The 22,736-nt window shown below is 36.4% G+C and overlaps 1 protein-coding gene across 2 annotated transcripts in view; it reads right to left on the minus strand.

Annotated features, from left to right (window-relative positions):
• Nucleotides 1-1,858: 1,858 nt before the first annotated feature.
• The window catches only part of SYNPR (synaptoporin), a 285,066-nt gene continuing 264,188 nt past the window's right edge, over nt 1,859-22,736 (minus strand). For both annotated transcript variants that reach the window (XM_016150173.2, XM_016150174.2), the window contains 2 exons: nt 8,928-9,119; nt 1,859-3,510 (listed from right to left, as the gene is read on the minus strand). In XM_016150173.2, the coding sequence (XP_016005659.1) occupies nt 3,253-3,510; nt 8,928-9,119 (450 nt within the window). In that variant the 3' untranslated portion in view covers nt 1,859-3,252. The remainder of the gene's footprint in view (nt 3,511-8,927; nt 9,120-22,736) is intronic.

The raw sequence follows: 22,736 nt of genomic DNA on the forward strand, positions 1-22,736 counted from the left end.
TTCCTGCCCCTTGATGAAAAATTACTGGAACCATTCTCAGAGATCCTGATGGAACTGAGCTCCTACTAGCCTTCACTAGCAGTACTACTGATGCAACCTATTATCAGCTTCACCTCCTTACCTGTCTCACTCTTCCCCTCCCTCACTTCTGCCTCCCGGAACCACCTACCCCTGCTTTCAGGGGAACCCAAACTCAGACAGTGCCTATTGTGTGCCAGAAACTGTTCTAATGCCTTGGCATGGCTTAATTTTTTCATTCTGATATCAATCCTACTCTGCATTATGACAGGGATGTCATCTTTCTCCCCATGATAGAGATGGGACAACTGAATAAATGAGAAGTTAAGCACCTTAGGCAGTTGACCTGCCCACATCCCCCAGTGATTGAGGATGCCCCTCGGGGGTGTTAATTCCCCTACATATCCATGCTGCACTTGCCTTCAGGCTGTGGCTTCAGAAAAGCCTCAGGACTTTGGGGAAGGCTTTAAAGAAGCAAAAGGAGAGTTAAGTAAATGGCGGTACAGGGATTCTAGCCTAGGTGGTAAGACCTCAGAGGCTACCCTTCTTACTTTTCTGCTTTATCTCTTCTTGAGGACGATGGCTCAGGGAGGTGAAGTCAAACCTGAAGTGCAGCTAGCGAGCAGGAAAGCTATGATTCCAAATTATTTCTATGGACACATAGACCTAGGCTCTCCTGCTGCACTGACTACTCCCTCTTTTAAAAGGCCAGATCTACTACTATTTTCTTGAAACCAGAAGGAGTAAAACCAGTTTAGCGAATCCCCATTGGATTAAAGCAGCATCTTACTAAGAATCTGCAGTGGAGTGTGGAAGCATGTCTCTAGCTCAACCAAGGCAGGTAGTACTTTGCATTTACCAGAGCCCTGATGTACTTTGGGACTGCTAAGGCTGGTGAAAAAGAGAACTACTTGTTATGAGGGTTTCTCTGCTTTGGAGAGTTCATAACAGTATTAGAAACTCTTTCCTCCTGGACAGTGCTGAAAGAAGCGGTCAAATCCAGCCATTATCACAGGAAATGGGAGGTGGATGTGGGGAGAACTCATGCCAGTTCCCCTCCTTCCATTCCCAGCCCACTGCCTAATAATAGATGTTAAGAGTCAGGATGTTTCCCCAGGATGTTCTTCATTCTTGTTCTTCTCCAACACACTGAGATCTTTTGAAAATGCAGACTGTCCCTCCCCTGCTTAAAATCCTTCAATGCTACCCTTTAGTGTCTTTAAGGTAAAGGCAGAGTTCCTGATCATGGCATCCAAGCCAGGTTTCATTTATGCACCCATTAGCAGCCACCCCTCTCACAAAGCCCCGGAACTCATTACACTCTGGGAATGCTGCATATCCATCCTGCCTCTTACCATTTGAGAGCTTCACAAGGCTGCTCTTTGCCTGGAGTATTTTCACTCACGCCCTATCCTTGAGAAACCCTGTGCAGTCTTCAGTCCTGAAGCTCCTTGACCCCTTTCTAATAAGCTCAATTCCCTGTGATAAATGTTCTCATGGAATCCTGTGCCTCATTTTGTCACACGCAGCATAACTGGGATGTGATTATTTTAATGTCTATCTAATAGACTGTAAGCTTCTTAAAGTAAGGGGATGTTTCCGCTTTGCACACTATCATATCCTCAGTGCCTTGCATAGTGATGGGTGTATAGGAGGTTCTAGAATGGTAGAATGAATGAATGAACACTCCTGAGCTCATGAAACAAGGAAAAATTGAAATATTGGAAAAACTGTTCATGTACTCCTTGTTCTTTCATTGTTAAAGCTAACCAGTTTCTACTGCTGTGATTTTCCATTATCCAGCCAGCACTGTATGCAATAACTTTATTAAGGTCAAATACATACTACAATACAGATTTATTCAACAGGATCCAGAAACTGGTTACAGATATCACCTAAGACACAAGGCTGTTTTGTGCTAAAATGTTTCCAAAACCACAGATCACACAATGAGTTTATACATTGATAATATTTTTTACCTAAAAATACAGATGCTCAATTTTTCCTCTCTGTTGGGCCCTGGTGTTCCAATTGAGTTAAAACAAAGAGGCAAAGATTGGCATTTTCTTGATAATGCATACATTCTGGGGTTATTTCATGAGAATGCCCTTTGAGATAGCAAGTGGCTCACAGAAGTAATTTTTAATTTATGGGTAACACTCAAATCAGAATTAGTAATTAGTAAGTTGAGCTGAGAGTTGAGAATTTTTAATAATTAAATTGAAGAACATATTAACTATACAAATAGAATTTAAAAGTTTAGCTGGTAGTGTAGGTCCTATAGAATATCCTTTGTAAATTGATATGTCAACATGATAGCTTCTTTACTATGGTGTCTGATACCTGCATCTCTATTATTGTAAGAAAACAGCACTTCATAAACACAAACAGTTATTGGATGTATTGTTCTCAGTCCATAAGATAAAAGCCACAAAATACCATAGAAAGTTACAAGAATGTAAATATTTACCTAAGTAAATAGAATAAATATTGGGCAATTACCATATATTAACACTGAATATCTACTAATAAGAAAAAAAGAACCTCAAATCTTAGTTACAGTGCATTCAGATTTGGATAAAGCCAGAAAGACAAATGTGCAAGTATACAAAGTAGTGAATATATTTCTTTAAACGTCCATTTAACAAATTCATGGTGCAAACTGGAAAGTTTTCATAAATACCATTGAAATGTTCATTTTGTCAGAAAACACCTATTCATGCACTAAATAATATGAGCATTGATTTATCAAGTAAAAAAAAAACACAGAGTAATTGTCTAAAACTTAGGGTCTGCAACTAAAAAATAATAATACATGCACATTGTTACACCAAATTGCTTTATATAAATTGTTAAAGTGTCTTTTGCACCAAAATGCATAGGAAAACTCAGTGCTATTTAATTTACTTTATGCATATTACTACTAGAGACTTGAAGCTATAAAATGTTTCTATTATCTCAATACACATACAAAATGACCATGAAAGTATCTGTGTATATAACAAGGTACTCTCCAATTAGCCATCTATGATGAATAATATATCTTCTCATGTCATCTCATCTTTAAGTGCCATTTATCATGACACAGGCCTTTCTGCCTTAATGAGAATTACAGATCTCTGATTTACATTCAACACTCCGCATTAATAAGTGATTGAAACTCTTAAAAAATTCACCTGCCACTGAAGTGGAAGGTGGCAAGCCTATCTCCAGAAGAATGCAAATACTACCTCTTTAAATCTGATTGGTAAAGGAGGCAGGGCCACCGGGCTGCTGGCCAAACTCATCAGAGGATGGCCCCAAACTAGCCTGCTGGCTGTACCCGCCTCCGGACCCATAGCTGTCTTGGTTGTAGCCACCTTGGTTATAGCTGCTTGAGTGCTTCTCCATTGGGTCTGAAAGATATCTCTGTCCTGAGGAATGCCAGCCAGTCTCCTTGAAAACAAACCAGATGTTTCCAGCCCAGAGAATAAAGTTCAAGAATCCAAAGACCTAAAGGGGAACCAAAGCAAAAGACTTGATAGACTAGACAGAAACCCAAATAAAATCACAATTTCCGAAAAATCCTTCACAGTACGAAGTCACTTTTCATTTCAATGTTGAGGCATCTTCCAAATTTTCATTTGGAACCTCTGTTTCATTTAGAATATCTGATTGTTACTGACTGTCTACTACATGTTAGACACTGCATAAAGGGGCTTATGTACATTGATTCAGCTGGTCTAAGAGGAAGGTGCTATTATTATACCCATATTAAACACGTAAAGACTGAGGTTCAGTAAGGATAAGAATCTTGATCAAGGTCACATGACTTGGTAAGTAGTAGACCTCAGATTCAAAGCCCTGTTTGTCTGACTCTATAGCCTGAGCCTTTACCTACGTTCTCATTGTCACTTCAGATGAGGTATTCCTTATGATGTATACCTTCAAGGGGTACAAGGTTGAATATTTTTATTTTAATGATGGTGCATTAATTTATAAAGTTATCTTCACCATTTGGTCAGAGGTATTACTTTTCCATTTATTGTACTGATATAAAGAAAATGAGTCAACTTAAAGAAAAAGTCTGAAGTAAGCAGTGGTACAGGTAACATGCAGATAAGCACATGTATACTTATGTGCAGAAAGGTACCAGCTCTTTGAAAAACTGTACTTTCTGTGCCTCTCACATTCAGAAATGAATGCTGAATCCAGGCTAGGAATGAAGTGCAGGTTTCAGAGAAGCATAAAATGTTTTCCCAAGAACTGGATGTAAGACTTTCCTATGAAATTCATCTTATTCTCCAGAAGCGTGTCATCAGGTAAACCAGTGAACCAGGTGTTAACTTCCTCTGGGCCTAAGTGTTTGATGGAAGCAGAACTGTTAACTGCCACAAGAGGCCTCTAATAGAACAGCTCTTTCTGCAGCCTTTCCCAAGGCATATCGATGGACCTGGGAATTAACCACAGATTATCAGCGTTAACAGCTCCCTACTGGAGACAGATAACAATAGTACGATGCAAAGCTGTGGTGACATTAAAGTATATTTAGTAACCACTTTAGCATGACACTGGTGAACCAAAATGGTCTTGGACAGTAGCCATGGCTCTGGAGTAGGGGGGTATTGGAAGTCCCTCACCAGATCAAAATTTATCCTTTGATTGCTAGATGGTGAGGTGGTTCAGAATTCCTGGGGGGTGAGAGTGGAGGGCTATTCTAGTCAAGATGAGGGTCCTTGGGGGCTATGAACAGGGCCTACTTACCCAAGTATTTCAATATTTTAGCAGCATGTGTATCAGGTACACTAACTGAACACCAGCCTTGGAGTCATCCCTGCTTTGAAACCAGAGTGGAATGGGTTCTGCAATTTCTTGCTCTATGACCTAAACAAGGCTGTTAGCCTCTGGACCTCAGCTTTTTTTTTTCTTCCTTATATAAAATGAGAACAATTATTCCTTCCTTGGGAGATAGTTGTGAAGATTAAAGAGGATATGCGTAAATGCTCATCGGTTGGTAAGTTATGCTCTAAATCACTTTCTAAAACATTTCCATGAATTATTTTCATGTGACTCTTTTGCTATAGCATAAACTGAAGCAGAAGTTGATGGTGAGGCCATATTCTTGAGAAATGTCAACGACCAAAACAGTATCCAGGTTCCTAATTGACCTAATTGAAGACTGGTTTATTTGGACCTCCCTCTCTCCCTTCCTTCTTCAATCTGTCCTATTCCAACCTCTTTCCTTTCTTTAACATTAACTGACATTTATTTAATATTATTTTGTGCTATGCTCTAGGCTCATTGCTGATGAAGACACAAAAATAAATAAGGCACTTAACACTACTGTAACAGTTACATTATCAAAATGAATTAGGTAATCACTGAAAAAACTTTAATTTACATGGATGACCATTTAACCATGTGTACAATAACTTGGATATTTTCTATCACAGGGGAGACCTTGGTTAAACTGTACCTCTGTAAATATATGTCAATATGTGAGTAAAAAAAGCTATCAAGGAATCTTTTCAAATATAAAGGGATGGCTCTGCCCAGGGCTGTAATTTTAACTGTTTTCTATTACTTGGTTTCTTTCTTTCCCCTGATGCTACTTGGTTTCTGAAAAAAGGATGCTCAAGAAGAACCTAGAAATCAGGGGAATGCAACTTAAAAGCAAGAACATTAAGTCTTTCCTGTGAGCATATTTAAGGAACAGTTATGTCTTACACTTTTTTTTTTTTTTAATCACAGAGATGTCACAAATCTCCTGGCTGGCACATTTTAGGGGCACGCAGGCCTTTGAATATTTTCTTGCCATTTTGTTGCAACTTAAATAGGAGTAAGGATTTCGATTCAAGCTCAGATGTGAGGACAACAGAAAGAGAAACTCTACAAAACATGAAAAAAGGGGAAGATGAAATCTAGAAACCTGAAAAGATATATCAAGATTGCCTGGAGAAACAGAAGTGGAAATGATAAATTGAATAGTCATGCTCAGCGAACTTTTGAAAGAAATGTTGAAAGAAGAAAAACAGTCTATTTCTCCCTTTGTTGGGCTCTAACACTATGAAATTTAAGAAAATGAATACATTTTAGTAGCAGCTTTCATTTGAAACTTACTGAACATGCCATATGCTGGACACTGTGCTAAGTACTCATGTATTATCTCATCAAATCCTTTCAACAGTCCTGTGAAGTCTCTTCTATAATATTCCTATTTTATAGATGATGGAAAAAGCTATAGATTGCATAGATGATAAAATTAAGTTTAGAAAGCTTAATTTGTCTAAGAGCAGTCAGTTATCGAGTAGTGGAGCCGGGAATCAAATCCTGGCAGACTAACTGCAGAACTGTGCCCATAACTTTTTGAGTGGCAACGGCATTAGGGGAATTTGACTCTAATCTGGCATTGTTATAACTACGTGGGAAATCTTATGCAAATTCCTTCATTTTAGCTCCTTGCATTTGAAATATCTGGATGGTTCACCTACCTGTTTGTGTCACAGTGAAATCATAGATGCCAAGGTACTTTAAAGAAAGTAAATTTGTTACCCAGGTAGAAAATATAGTTATTGCCTACACCATTAACTTTTTTAAGTCATCTATTGTATGTGTTTGGCTCCTTCCCAAAAACCTACACTTGCCCAGTAGGGTAGGTTCTGTGAACCATGTGTCTATTACCCAATTCCTCCAGTCTCCCAGACATAGCTGATGAGACCAAGGTGGACCCCTGGCACAAGATGGGGTAATGGGATCTTCTCTACCAGAAATCTAGGATTGGACCTGAGTAATTTTTGTGCAGTCCAAGATATATTTTTTTAAAAAGAGATATAAAGTCAGAGCCTGTACAGGGGCTATCTACTCTTGCATGAGCAGGAAAAAGAGGAAAAATTCCATCTTCAAAGAGAGAATAATGCAACAGACATGAAGAAGGAGTCAGAGATAAGGGAGAAAGGATGAGAACTGCCCAGTTTCTTGCCAGCCTTTCACTTCCTAGCCCTGGGTTATATGCCCTTGGATGACACATTTTTAGTGTTTTTTTTTTTCAAATTACTTTCACTTTTCATCAAAAGCTAGCTTAATATGATTTGAAACCAAATGAGTTTGTAACGAAAAAAAATTGTTGTGTTTTGGCAGATTAATAATCTTTTCCTCTGCTTTTGGTAATAGAAATTTGATTTCTTTTGCAGAGCCAACTTGCAGTCAAATGACTTGAGCTCTCTCCTGGAACTTTGAATTTTGAGCAGAGTAATGCAATGTTAGATACAGCTTGCCATTAATATGAACTTGGTGAGATTATTCTTTGGTATCTGACATCTAGAACCTTGGTCCTGTTCTAGATCCTGCTTTTTTAGAATCCATTTCTTCAGGTCTCATTAATTTTCTGAGCTACTTGATAGCCTAACCTTCCAAAGATTTTTTTCCGATGAAGTTAGAGTTTGTTTCTGTTACTTGCAACCCAAACATTCTAACGCATACAGCCATTGGTAGTAGAAGTAGCAGTAAAGAACAGACTTTAAGGATATGAAGATTGTTTTGCTTTCACCAGTTGGAACTGAGCTTTCTGTCACTAGGAACTAGAAGACCCTTAACTGATATGGATCTATAACTATATCAGAACCAGTGCTGTCCTTATGCACCTCATATTATTTGGTTTCCATCCACTGTCAGTTTTAGTTTTAAGAGACAAGTCACATTGTTTCTCATTCAAAATTCCTATATCCTAGTCTAAAACTTCTTCGAGATAAAAGAAATAGAATTGAATGAACTATGCAGGCTGTCATAACTTATACAGAATATTATTTATTAAACTAACAAATATATCAAGTAATTTTATCTTTGTTCTTTTAGATTTTGAGATAATGGTTACAATAACTCTTATTAAACACTGCCTATAAACAAACTACAGAAGCAGTGGAATATATTTTAATGCACATCTCAAAATATTCATCCACAGGTATTGCCAGCAATGAATAAAAATGACTGTGAGAAACTACTACATAGTTTATGGATTTTACCAAGTTTACTATTTTACCAAGGCAAGATTCACAGTCAAATCATCAGGAGCTGATTAGCAATCCTCTTTCCCTTCTTACATGACTTCTCAGATTAAATTTCAGAAAGCTGTGGAAATATAAATTAACCTTAAAGCAAAGATAATTATATTAGGGGTTGCTAGAGAATATTGTTCCTTCAGCAAAACTGCTGAGGTATTTATTCTTTAATAACTACAATTTTTTGCTGCCATTATACCTTCTGTCCTTTTCAGACACAGTTTCTTAATTTGGAATTACACAAGTTTTTACTCTCATAAAATAAGAATCTAATTTAGTGACTTTACTATCTGTCAGATTTTCTGCCTTCCTATAAGTTATCCACATGATGATAACTTTTGACTATGTTCAACTAATATAGTTCAGCTTTTCTGAAGTTATCAAGAAACTAAACTGGGAACATGGAAAAGACTAAGTGCTTTCTTATATGATGCACTTCTTTCTGTACCCTACTAAGTCTGCACATTTTTCTTTGGACAATCAATTGGATGTATGTGTGGCTTGGACAATGTTTTCTTCCCAGGAAACCTCTATGCCATCAAATGTTTCTTTTTAACTTCTGGAAAGCTTCAGCCTTAAAGTTCAGATTTTATATCTGCTTCTGGCTTAGTATTTTGACTTGACTGTCATTCAAGCAACAGCTGCCAATACCTGCTGGGTTCTTATTAAGAACTCCATAATCGCAGCATTGAAATCTATGGGTTCTGACAATAGAAACTTCAAGGCCAAAGGATCATCTTGCACATGAGGTGAAATAGCACCATTTAGATTAGCCTAGTTTTGGAGACAGACATTTCGAATATGACTTCTGAGACATTTTATTCACTTGACCGGCAAACAAAGATTTGAGAGATAAAAGCATAGGTGAAAACATACCACAGAAGTGTTTAAGCTGGACATTACGGGGCTGTGGACAGCCATACATTTATTGGATGACTGTTTGCAAGCTGTCATCAGTAACAATACTTCTTTGGGATCCGTTGCGACCTTGACATCGGACAATCCTTTCGCCCAAGCTGATGAGCCCACCAACCATAAGAATGAAAAGACTACAGTGACGATGAAGTCCTACAGAAACAACAGAAAGATAAAGCAGTGAAAGAAATGTGAATTCTAGAAACAAATCATTTAGTTTATACAACTATTTGGTTTGTCTTTTGGAAAATTCCAAGATCCCATAGCATTAGAACCAGGGAAAAGTCAAAAATGAATAAAAGAAAGTTTTGTGATATTATATTTATATAAAATAAATAATAATAGTAATATTTACTGAATGATTACTATGTCCCAGGGATGATGCTAAGCACTTGTAGCCCTTATCTAATTGTTTCTACAACACCCCTGTAAGGTAGTTATAATCATTATCCTACTTGCAGATGACAAAACTCAGACAGAATGGTTGAACAGCTTGTCTGAGATCCCCACAGATAAACAGTGATGGTGTCAGGATTTAAACCCAGGTAATTCAACTCCTGAACCCATGCCATCAACAAATATTATAATGATTTCAAGTATTTAGAGAGATTTGATGATTGTTAAAGACTCCTGGATGGTAATATTCATTTATTCATTCATTTGCTTGTTTAACAAACTTGTGCATTATCTACAGTACACTTGGGACTGTGCTAAGTGAGAGATAATAATAGCTATAATATTTCAAGTGCTTTCTTTTTCATGGGTGAGAGGTTTTATATAAGATTATCCTCACAAATATCATGTTAAACAGTATTTTTAAAGCCCATTTTAAAGATGAGGACTTTGAGGCCCAGAGAGTGCTAGAGCCAGAGCAGAATGCCAGCAACTCTCTGACTTAGAAAATCATCTGCTACGAGTTCAAGGAAAAGAAGCTTCTTTATTCATATCAAACAAAATCTCTATAAAGTAAGGGGATGAAAGTTTTAAAGAAACATCCCTAAGTTTCTGATGATGGGGGTAGATAGTCCTCATATCCTTTCTCATGGCTCAGAGAGGGTAGGGGATAAGAGTCACTATCCAAGACTTAAACAGACTGCAGGACAATCTTTCAGATATACTGTTTTTATGTTTGACTACTATAAAGATGTTCCATACTGCTTACATGGAATATTAAAAACAGTGACCTGGAAAGGAAAATAGTAAATTTGATACACAAACAGAAATAGACTTTTTTGTTCTAAATGATAAGACTAAGAACAACTTGGCATGTTTTTCTTTCCTACCTATGGGCGTGGCACATATGACTTGCTCTGGTTAGCCTTCCCTCCTTCCTGGTGTAACTGAATGACTTTTCATCAAGATTCCATGATCTATACTCAGGTAACTCTTATATTTTAAAGATGCTATTGTGAATGGTATTTGTTAGGTATGACTTTTATGCAGAATGTCCTAAAGGGTCTACTACTAATAGTGGATGAATCTTCTGAGTAATTGGTCTCGTCACCCAGGAGCTGTTGAAAATTATGTAACTCACCAGTCGACCTTCGCATGTTGGCTCTAGAAAATTTAGGGCCAATTTGTGACCTACTCATAGAGTTTTTATGGCAGGAATATTTTAACTCTATTACTAACTTTGTTTTATATACTCATCCTTTTTTTTCCCCTTGTCATTCCTTCTTATATTTAATTAGTTCTGACTTGAGTTTCATATATCCATGTAAGCCATCTTAAGTCGTTTCTGGAATAAGATGGAAGTATAAACAAAAAAGCAAATAAATAAAATATCTACAAGTTTTTCAGTATTAATAAGAACATTTGGAATAAAGAGATTCAAGTATTTGGGTCTGAATTAGAAATTGGAAGAATTGTTACAAATAAATAAGCCAGGCTGACTATGTCGAATCCAACTTTCTGTTAATGTTCAATCTGGTACTCGTTTCATTCATTAATTTAAACAGTAATTTTTGAGTAATATGCTAGGTATCGAGCAAGGTCTTATGGAGAATTTAAAAAATGCAAAATATGGATTCTGTTCTCTTGATATTACATATTTGTTGGAAGTCATAGATACCCTGTAATTTGAACTATGAGAACAGTAGCTGTCATTATTTACACTCATAATTAGAAACAGACTTGTTAAAAGGCCATTAGGAGGGGAAACATTTAAGAAAAAAATTGTCATGTGAAAATCTCTCAATTGGAAATTGAAGAAAATTACATCAAAACTTTTAGACTTATTGATTAAATTAATAATAATACTTTACATTTATCGAGCACATATGTGCAAAGTATTATTCCAAGTTTGCATAAATTAACTCATTTAATCCTGATAACCGCACTGTGAAATAGATACTAAACTTGTCCTCAATTTACAGTTGAGGAAACTGAGGCATAAAGAGGTTGAATAAAACTGCTGGAAGTCATAAATAGAGGAATCAGGATTGTAAGCTTGGCTGTCTGTTTCCATGACCTGTGAGCTCGACTTTTCTATATTATCTCTTATGACTTCTTTAAGGGATATCGATCTTATTTCAAATAAGTATACTAAAAAAATTAAAAAGTTGAATTTGAGGTCCTGATTAATTTAAATGTGACAAAATAGTAATGAATCATTTTCCATAAATAAACTTCATATAACTTCAATAAACTTGAAGTCAAGAAACTTATGTCCTTGGAGTAAATCTGTTATTTTTGGAAGCTAATCCAGCCTTGTAGCCCCTAGTACCATTTTCTAAAGAAAGATCGGCATATCTTACTGAGTTATCTCTCCTAAAAGTTAAAAGCTCAGTCTGTTATGAGATAAATCTGGGTTGAATCCTGACTCTGCTACTTACCAGCTGTGTGTCTTTAGGCAATCTGCCAGAGTACTTGTGAAACCTCAGTTCAGCTCTCTCTAAATTGGGATAGTAACAGGGTCTGTCTCATAAGATGGTTGTGAAAAGTAAAAGTATGTTTGTTTGTTTGCCTATTTCTCCTAATAGCATGTCAGCTCCATGAGGGCAGGGATTTCATCCGCCGTGCTCATTTCTGGGTCTTGGCAGAAGAGGGACCATCAATATTTGTTGAGTGAGAGAATAAATGAAAGTAAATGGTCTCAATCTTGTTAAAACATTTATATATATAATTGCTTAAGAGTTTACCAAGTGGTACTGGTAGGACTAGAAATCATTTTTATTTTGCTTTACATAAGCTGTGTATTTTTAAACATATTTAATAATTAGACTAAATAAAAACAATATGGCAATGTAATAAGGGTACAGATTGATATCAATGGCTCTCTCTGACAGAAACTTCAGATGGCCCTATTTAAATAAACAGCAGCATCAGGATTTATAATTAAACCAAATAATAAATGTCATTAGAATTGAGAGTTTCAACATTGAAGGTTTTCAGAAAGTAACCTCAAGCCAGGTTTTCTATAACTAAGCAAAGTGTGAAGATGGAGAAACTCAAAAATTCCAGCTAAAGTATAAGTTAGCCTGAACTTTTTTAGTTTTTGGCTTTGGGCATAAGCCTGAGTCTGAGGTTACTTTCAGGGAGTGAGATGGTAGAAGCTGTCTTGGTTGTCGTAAGAGCAGCAGTAACAGCTGCCGTCACCCACATATCCTGAGCGCTTCCTATTTGTCAGTCACTCTGCTAAGCACTTACAGATCATTAACCTTACACCATGGGCACTTATATTAGCTTGCTTTTCTTATGAGGGAACTGAAGCATAGACAGTTCAAATACTTATAATTAATGCTTTGCTTGCCTTCTATAACGTATCTAAGCTTTCTGAAAAGTTGGGGGAGAAGACGTTCTTTGATATATTCTGCAGATAATTAGCTTAGTTGATATTCTCTAAGTTGTAGTCATTTTGGTACTACCTAAACAATTTTGATCTTATCCATATACCTCCTGTGTTATTGTTTAATGTTTCATTTAAAGCAAATTATCCTCCCTCTTTTTTTACATAAATAAGGTTATCCCAGAAGGAAATTATATGTGTACTATAAATGTTAAACTAGTACAACTTGCCAGAGATAGAAGAAAACTGAAAACATAAATGTTATACAGTGAAAAAAAAATACCTTAAATTCTAGCTGGGGATGTTTGCACAAGGTTTTGGAGTTGAGGATATTTGTTAAAAGGGAGATTAAGTGTTAGGGGAATATTAAAGAAATGTTGACATGACCTGATTGGAAGGCTTGAAGTTAAATTGAATATGGGATAACTTTCTCACTCATGTCATTTAATGCCATGTTAAAGATTTGCCTAAAACTATCTTCTGTATCAGGAGAGGTAAATACCTTCTGCTTAAGAAAAACGGTTTTCTGATGACACAGGCAAGAATCTAATCATTTACAAATACTACCCATTGTCTATCTAACAGATATAGAGTGTCCATGGAAAAAACTCAAGACATAAATCTGTAACATTTAATGCTATGTTATCCTGGTGCATAGGTTAATCCTTTGAAGCTGTCTTGTGCTAACTTTGCTTATGTTACTTACTTCCAAAGAGTGGAGAGCCTGCCATTTTGAAGGTGCTTCAGGGCTTCCAAAAAACTCTCACACTTGGAATTTAAGTGGTCCCCATAAAACTCCAGTAGTCAGAGGAGGCATTATTAGCCCAATATTACAGATGAAGAAACTTGAGGCCACATGGGCTAAGTGATTTTCTCATGGTTCATTAAGTGGTTTATAAATATGCTCTAAACTATTGGGCTCACTCTGTACTGAAAGAACATCAACATTGTGTTTCTGCAATATGTTTTGAATATCTGTTCATTGATCCAAGAAAATGGCTTCCTCCACAGAGGGGACAACCTGGCTTATCGCTGACTGGTGAATTGTTTCCATTTCTTTTGTTGGGTGTATTTTGTTGTTTCCACTTCTTTTAATTTGCCATTAGCAAACTAATTTTTACCAGGATGTAGTTTAATATGTTGAAAATGCTTGTTTTGAATCACTCTGAGGCTTACAAGAGGGAGTCATCTTTGATGATAGAAAACTTAATGTTTTAGAACCAGGTAAACCTCTCTCCATTTCTCTCTGATAGTGGCACACTGTAGCTCCACTGGATATTGGTAAATAGTCAATTTCCCATTTGTATTTATTAGCAAATATTCCCAGTATTTCAACTTCAATGACTTTATTATCTATATTACTCTATTACCTGATGACTTTGCTCTTTTTTCTTCTGGGCTGACACCTACATTGAGAGCCTAGATCAGAAACTCGGCAGTACAACAGGTCACCCCCACCCTCAGTGCAACTGGATTTATTTTGCTAAGTCACCTTTCAGGAATACCAGAATGAAGCTGTGAATCAGGAAACACAAGAACCAAACAGCAAGGCAGAAGCTCAGCTCAGGCCAGAGCTTTGGACTTGTCTTGGAAGGGAGAAGAGCAAAGCAGTGGCTGGATGAAATAACTTCCTGTCCACTCAGAGGTTTATTTAATTATCTCATTTGAAGGACTAATAATGACATCTGATTTTTGGAGAACGTCTATAGTCTTTAATATGCTATCATAGAAGGTGATTCTATCTTCACAATAACTGCATAAATATTCAGATAGTTGGACCCATTTTATAGATTCAGGGAAGTTAAGTCAAGTGTTCAAGTTGTCACAAGTAACAGATTTGAATTTAGGACACCAGGCTCCCTGTTTAGTGAATGGTTTTCCATTATGCCCAGATTTTCGGAAGTTTGGGTCACCTACTACTGTGGGAACACAGACATAGCAATAAATAACATTGAGCTACAGAGGAAGAAAGGTGTAGTTCTCTTTTAATATGAGTAGTAAAGGAGAAAGTCACAGCTGGGTGCTAATTTGTCTCTAACACCTATTTAACACCTATTTATAAACAAAAATTGGCCTGAGGCTCAAAGCCTGGCTTCAATACAGTATTCTTTCTTTTTCTCTTTCTTTTTCTTCTTGATTTTTTTTTTTATTGAGGTGACATTGACCAACAAAATCTAATAAGTTTCAAGTATACAGTTCAATAGAAAGTCATCTATCTGTTGTGTGTGTTCACTGCCCATAGTTTGATTTCTTTCTGTGGCCACATATTTGACTCCTTTTACCCCATTAACCTCCCCCTTCCCCACTTCCCTCTGGTAACCACTAGTCTGCTGTCCATGTCCGCGAGTCTTTGTTTTTTTTTCTTTTCATGTTTGTTGCTTTTAGATTTATACCCCACATATAAGCAATATCATGTGGTTTTCAACTTTTTCTCTCTGGCTTATTTCACTTAGCATGATTATCTTAAGATCCATTATGTTGTCATAAATGGCAGTATTTCATCTCTTCTTATAGCTGAGTAATATTCCATTGTATATATGTACCACAGCTTCTTTATCCAATTGTCGGTTGTAGAACATTTTGGTTGCTTCCATGTCCTGGCCACTGTGAATAATGCTGCTATAAACCTCAATGTGCATATATCTTTTTAGATAAATGTTTTCAAGTTTTTTGGGTAAATGCCCAGCAGCGGGATTGCTGGATAATATGGTCGATCAATTCGTAATTTTTTGACAAACCTCCATACCATTTTCTATAGTGGCTGTACCAATTTTCACTTTCACCAGCAGTGTATGAGAGTTCCTTTTTCTCCATATGTTATTTCTTGTCCTGTTGATAAATAGCCATTCTGACAGGTGCGAGGCGGCATCTCATTGTGGTTTTGATTTGCATTTTCCTAAATTATATTTTATTTTCCATTGATTCATTTCTGTTTCTAATTATCATTTCTGTTTCTAATATCATTGAATTATTTCTTTTTCTGATTCTAATTATGTTAAATAATGCTGAATTTCTATATCAAGTAGTGCTAGAGGGCTTTCTGCAAAAATATATTTTATTGAAGTTTAAGAAAACAATTTAATTTAAAGAATACTATTAAATAACCCATGGCCCAGGGACAGAAGCAGGGCAGAGAATGCCCGAAGTTTGGAAAGGACTGCATGGTCCCATCCTGGGATGGGAATGCCGAGACCATAACCCAGTGCTGTCTAATAGAAATAGAATGCAAGCCAGAGGTGTGAGTCACATATTTAATTTAAGTTTTATGGTAGCCACATTAAAAAAGGAAGCAAAAGAAAGTGGTCCAATTAACTATATTAATACACCATACATATTTCTATAAGAAAATCTAATGTTTAAAAGTATTATCACTCAATATAATCAGTATATAATTATTAAGATATTTTACTTATTTGTACTAGTCTTTGAAATCTGATGTATATTTTATACCTGTAGCACATTTTAATTTGTATTGGCCATACTTCAAGTATTCAATAGCCTCATGTCATTATTGCTACCCTATTGGACAGCACAGCTTTAATACACAATTAACAAAGGTAAGCACATCTTGGATACAAAGGTATCCAAGGTCAAGGGAGAGTGATGGCCCTTCTCTTGTTTTGGGTTACTGATGCCACCATTTCCCTTGGTACTTGAGTCTAAGGTGGCCCTGGTAGCCATCCCTTAGCTTTGCTTTTACAAAGCCAGTATGCCTCTCAGATCCCTCCTGCCCTACAGGATCCCATATGTGGGTCGATGTGGTGGCCTAGTGTGTTGCTCTAGTGGTCTGTCCGGTGGAGGTCTGAAGGCAGATCAGTCTGACCAAAGGGAGGCTTGGGCCTTCTCCCAAGGGAGAAGATGGGCCCACAGGGACAGCCCTGCCATATAGGAGCGGCATTTCAGGCTAGGCGTAGGGTGAAAGTCTGACTTGACCCCTCTATTCTCAGGACATGTGCCAGGATGATGGCTCCTGAAATTAGATAAAACATACAGTCTCATTTTACAGATAAGATAAATTACTTAACTCCAGCTTGAAAGGTGCAGAGCCAGGATTTGGACCCAGGGAGTTTGGCTCCAGAATCCGTGTTCTTAATCTACTATAAAAGCACTCTATTGCTTTTAGAGGCCCATGATTTTATTGGCTCATAATAAAAATTAAGTCCCAATGTTAAAATTTATGGCTATTACTTATGGAATAGTTACTATGTACTAGACACATACATTGTTTATTTAGTTCTCAGAATAACACATTGAGGTAGCTATTTTGACCCTACTTTACAAATAAAAAAATCAAGGTTCAAAAAGATTAAGTTGCTGAAGGTCTCAGAGTCAGTAAGTTTTTAAGCTTAGAGAAGTTAAGTAGAAGAATTGGGTACCAAACTCAGATTCATCTGACTCCAAATATCATGGACTTGTCTATATGTTCTATCTTCTCTTTCCTAATCATCTGTCCAATATTTATTATCTTCCCATTAGAACAGCCAAAAACCTGTTTTCGGCTCTTGAGTGGCTTGCATCTTCCCTTTCCCTGCACTATCTGGGTTGTTGTATGTTACTATCATAGATACGCTACAGTAGCATGGTCAATTAAATCGGACTTTGTAAGAAGAGAGGTGCAGTGGATGCTGATGTTCTTCTGTCACAGGACTGGATAATACTCAGTCATCTTGTTTCATGTGTGAAGAATCTGGCTTTTGCTTGAGAATCAATGTGGGATTTCATTTTTAGAAGAGAAGGTATCACATAATGGTTAAGTCTACAGTTTTTGGAATCAGACAGTCTTAGGTTCATTTCTTAACTCTTATTAACCAGTTCTGGGACCCTATTAATCCTGTTTTCCTATTTGTAAAAAGGGGTGATAATGACATATATCCTTACAATGTTTTTTGACAAAGATAAATGAGTTAATTCAATAAGTTCTTTAGCTCAGTGCCCAACACATAGTAAGACCTCAATGAATTTTCACATACAAATGCACACACACATAAATAAAGAAAAATTCTATATATAAAAATTGAATAAACAACAGAATAGAAACATATATTGGTATTATTCAGTGGTTTTCAACGATCAAACAAATCAGGTGGGCTCATTCATTTATTTAACAAATCTCTAGTAAGAATCAACTAGGTGTCAGGTCTTAGAAATACAGTAGTTAATTAAAAGATATGGCCTCAGTATTCATTCTATTCAAAGAGAGAGATCTTACTCCAATAATTACAGAAGAATGTGTAACCAAAAACAGTGATAATGACTTTTCAGAAGAAGAACTTGGTGTTTTGAAAACAAATAAAAAATGTGTGTGTGGGCACTGGCTAGTCTAGGGGAACAGGGGAAGCCACACAGATTTGGGTGTACCCAGGATCCTTTTGGGCTTGTCCCTTGGGTGATTCTCAAAGCAGATTCATATTGAATAATAAATCTACCAACAAATGGCTTATCTGGAAGGCCTATGGAAGTTTGGGGCATCTTTTTACTACTTGCTTACTCCATGCCCAAGAAGGATGCATGCTGACATTGGTCAGTATCAAGATTTACTGGGCCATGACCCCAGCAGAAGAAAGGTTTAAGTGAGAGGAGGGATAGACTGCCATCCGTTTATTGAAATTTTGGTGGCCCACATGGTTGCTGCAGCTATCTGCTCTCTGTACTTGCTCACTTGCAATTCTCTTTCTCTTAGAAAGCCAAGCAATAAACAAAGTGAGCCCAGGGGTAAAGACGTCTGAATATATCTGTTTACATATCTAAATGTTGGTAGAAAAATGTTCCTGCTTTTCTGAACCCTCGTACTCTAGAAGTTCGTAAGCCTAGAGAAACAACCAGGGTTCTTAAATGTTTCTAAGTGAGTTGCTAGCTTATACAGTATACAGCACTCTTTCCAAATAGCTGGTTATTGGTTTTGACATATGTACCAATAATAACAGAAATAAGTAAGATGCCCAAGTACTAGAGCAGAGGTGAAGCAACTGTTAAAATTAGTTTGGATGTCTTAAAAAAAAACTCGAGGAAAAAAATAATGTTTGTAGAGTCAGTCAAGGATGAATTTGGAAATTTCAGATACTTATTGAACATATTATCAATCTTTTTTATTTTTATGTATTTTTTAGCACTTCCAAAATATTTTTGGGGCAGCCATCGAACCAATCAAATTAAAATGCTAAAATTTATACAATTAACCACGATCTTTGTCTACTTGACATGAAACATCTGGACATTGTAAACATATCTGGAAAATGCCAGATGTCAGGAAGAATATAGATGAAACATCTGGAGGAAGTGTAGCATACAAGACACAAGGTAGGAGGCCTGAAGTCAAAAGCAGCCAGATTTGAACGCCATCTTTCACATGTATTCTGGGCTATAGTGCTCTTTGTCATGTGAAAAATCTACTCTAACACAGTTTTTTATATGTATAAAACTTGGGAATCATATATGTGATACATACACACACTTAAAAAAAAACAAATAATGCACAACTATTTTTTTTCTCCATACAATGACACATAGTAGAGGCAAAAGGTAGAGGCAAAGATAATTAAAACATCAGAAAATCCAAAGTAATTTCTTAATTTGTCTAAATATTTTTAAGTTGCTCCTATCACCAACCTATATTTAAAAATGGATGTTTTTTATAGAAAATTATTTCAAGTAAACTACACTGAGGAATTTTGACTCAGAAAATGCTCGCAGACCTTTCAGGTGCCACCTTATAAATCCAGTCATCTCCTCTTGAAACCCTGGTCTGTGTTCGTTTGTCATCACCTTCCCTGAAACTGGGAAAAATGCACATCTTCCTCCTCCAGAATTACATAATATTAGAGTAGGAAGGAACTGCTGAGATAAATCCAGGCTGTCAAATACACCTTTGAAAACATAATCCTGTTATTAACTTACTTTTCTGCACTATAGATCATCTCCCAGATAGGACACAGAAGAATGATAATCATGGCTGGAAATAATGCAATAAAGCAAAACTGATCATGGATTTTAAAATTATCTAGGCTTCAGTGTTCACATCTGGAACATGAAATAGGACTGCCTACCTTGCAAGACTGTTGTGAGGATTAAAATTGAATATAAATATTAAGCTCAGGGAATGGAATATTGTTTGTTGAATTAATAGTTATGATGATGATGATGGTGAAGATGATCTTCAAGTGATATAGCTTGATTTTGTCATAGTCAATAACATTTTAGCATACATTCAGCTTCAATGAATTGATTATTTTTTCAATCTGCATCCTGATATTCTTTTGAAAATTGATACATTCTACTGAAGTTAAATTCATATGGCCAAAATTTTGCTAATATAGTCAAAATTTCAAGCCAGTGGTTCTTCATGGTTAGAGTTTCAAATCTACAAACAAGCATGTGTGTGTGAGAGAGAGTATATGTGTGTATGAATATTTCATCTGGATGCAATACACGACTGGAAAAAAACTGAGGTCATTAGTCAAGACATGTAAGGCCATTTGAAGAAGCTCTGCCTGGAAGAATGAGACACTGTGATCAATGAATACCTTGATCATTGCTAAATTCAGAAAGCACATAGTATGTGCTATTTAAATTCTGTTCACAAGTTGGTCTCATTCACTAGACTAACTTCCTTGGGAATGAGACAGTCTTAAGCACTTGTGTCCCTAGGGCCTTGCCAAATATCTGCCATATATATGACTTCTCATATACATCCACTGAATATGAGGAGAAAGGATAGAGACCTCACATTTGGCCGAGTTACTTAGAAGGAAAGTCATTTGGATCTCAAAAATCTGCCTGTTTCTTAAATTATCTCAAAGATATAAGAAACTCATAACACCGGTTGCCTATAAAAAAGAAAATTAAATGGCTGGAAGATAGGATTGGAAGAGGGTTTTTTAGAGTTTGTTTTTATTATTTTTCTTTATACATACCTTTCTCCACCTATATAACCTTTTAAATGACTGGATTTGCTGGATCATATGAAACTTTAGCATGGGCATTTTAGAATAGGCATATTTTACTGAATTTGACCTTAGGCAATTGTGAGAAATTTTCTGTTTAGAGGAATGATTATGATTATATTTCACACTTCCCTCCCACAAACATTTTTTTTTGCAAGTGAGCAAGCGGTGTTAGCTTAGTTAGGTTTATGTAAAGAGCTGCTATTTTTCAAGCATTCCTTATGTCTTCCTAGAATTGAAGACCTATTATTCTGTCATATATCAACCCATCTGTCAGCCTGCAACAGATGGTTAAAATGAAGAACTTCTAAAATACGAAGGAGGAAATTATTCTGCATTTCACCATCCACAACTTAAATTCAGTCTGACTTCAAAAAATTCCTTTGCCACTTCTCCACTCATCATATGAAGTGAATGTGAGGGAAAATATTACATTTGAATTGCAAATTAGAAGCCATTCCTCCAAAGACACTATTGGATTCATAGACGTTGGCTTTCCTCTGTCAATTGGAAAGAAGGTAGACATGGGTTTGGGTCTGTTATGCTGTTTCTTAGCTGCATAGCCTTTGGCAGTTGATTTTACCTTACGGACTTTTATTTCCTCAATTAAAATAGTAGAGAATTAATAGCTTGTCTTAGAGAGTTATTGCAAGAATAAAAAAGAATGGAAAACCTGTGTGACAATATCTTTCACAACTAGGCACCTGATAAATGATAGAGATTACTTTCACCATCAGTTCTTCCCTTCTGTTCTATCCTGTTCCCTATATGTTTACTTCAGATTCTGTGTCTCTGGTGGGCAAGATTTGGGCAGGTGCATAAGGACAGAAGGAAGGCAGATATGAAAAAGTGACAAAGTGTGGATCAAGCTAGGGGTGTGTGTCTATCTCTCTGCAATGTGTGTTTGTATTCATAGTGTGTAACTCAGAAAAACTTTGTATTGTTGTTTGATGTGTGTGTGAGGAGAATAGATTGGCAGGAATATGGAACTGAAATGTCATTACATTCCAGGGAAGTGGATGTTTTTTGTAAGCTTGGTAGTACCAGGGACTTCTGCCCAAACACTCACAAAGAGGGTGATCATATGTTTTCTTGGTTTTCATTTTCAGTCTGGATGAAATAAATATTTGTGATTTTTACTCTGTCTAGGCATAAATATTAGTTGAATCATAACTTATGTTTCATGCTTTATTTAGCTGATTCCATTTATTTTTGTCAGTTCTATCATATTTCCAATATATAACTGTTATAATTTAGCATTCACAGTTTTTTTTTTTTTTTTTGCAGTGGGAGTTTTTGGGAGTATAGTTTCCTTTTCTCCAGTGTTATTTATTTTATTTTATTTTATTTTACAAGTGCTGATATCTGTGAAAAGAGGTAGTGGCAGATCTGAACGTTTTGAGAAGCAAGATGTGTCTTAGAGCAGGGTGTCTCAATGTTATATGTCACAAATCTCCTGGGCATTTTGTTGAAATGCAGATTCTGATTCAGTGGGTCTGGAGTAGGTCTGACAGTCTGCATTTCTAAAAAGCTTCCAAGTGATGACAGCGCTGATGGTCTAAGAACAAACTTTGAGAAGCAAGGTCCTAGCCTATCAGGAAACTTCCTCTTAAAAACATCCCAGTCTTCTCCAGCATCCACTGCTCTCCATACCCCCATTCTCAAAGGGCTTTCCCTCACCACTTTGCATACATTGCCATTCTGTCTCATTTTCATATAGGTCAGTCTCATTTTCCCAATTCAATTTTAAGATTACTCTGTTCTTACTTTCTCTCTTCTAATACACATTGAATAATTTTTATATACCAGTAATTTTTATACACTGTACTAAATTCTCAGTGACAGAATAGATACTATTATTACCATCTATTAACAGGTAAAGCTATAGAGGCACAGAGAAGTTAAGTCAATTGCTCAATGTCACCCAGCTAGAAAGTGGTAGTACCAGGATACAAACAGTTTGACCCCAGACCCTGGGGCCCCAATCATTAAGGCTTTGCTAAGATTATGTCTTACTGGAACTGTGTCCAATATATTTTTACA

The sequence above is a fragment of the Rousettus aegyptiacus genome, unplaced genomic scaffold (genome assembly GCF_014176215.1).
Source record: "Rousettus aegyptiacus isolate mRouAeg1 unplaced genomic scaffold, mRouAeg1.p scaffold_m13_p_4, whole genome shotgun sequence".
NCBI lineage: Eukaryota > Metazoa > Chordata > Mammalia > Chiroptera > Pteropodidae > Rousettus > Rousettus aegyptiacus.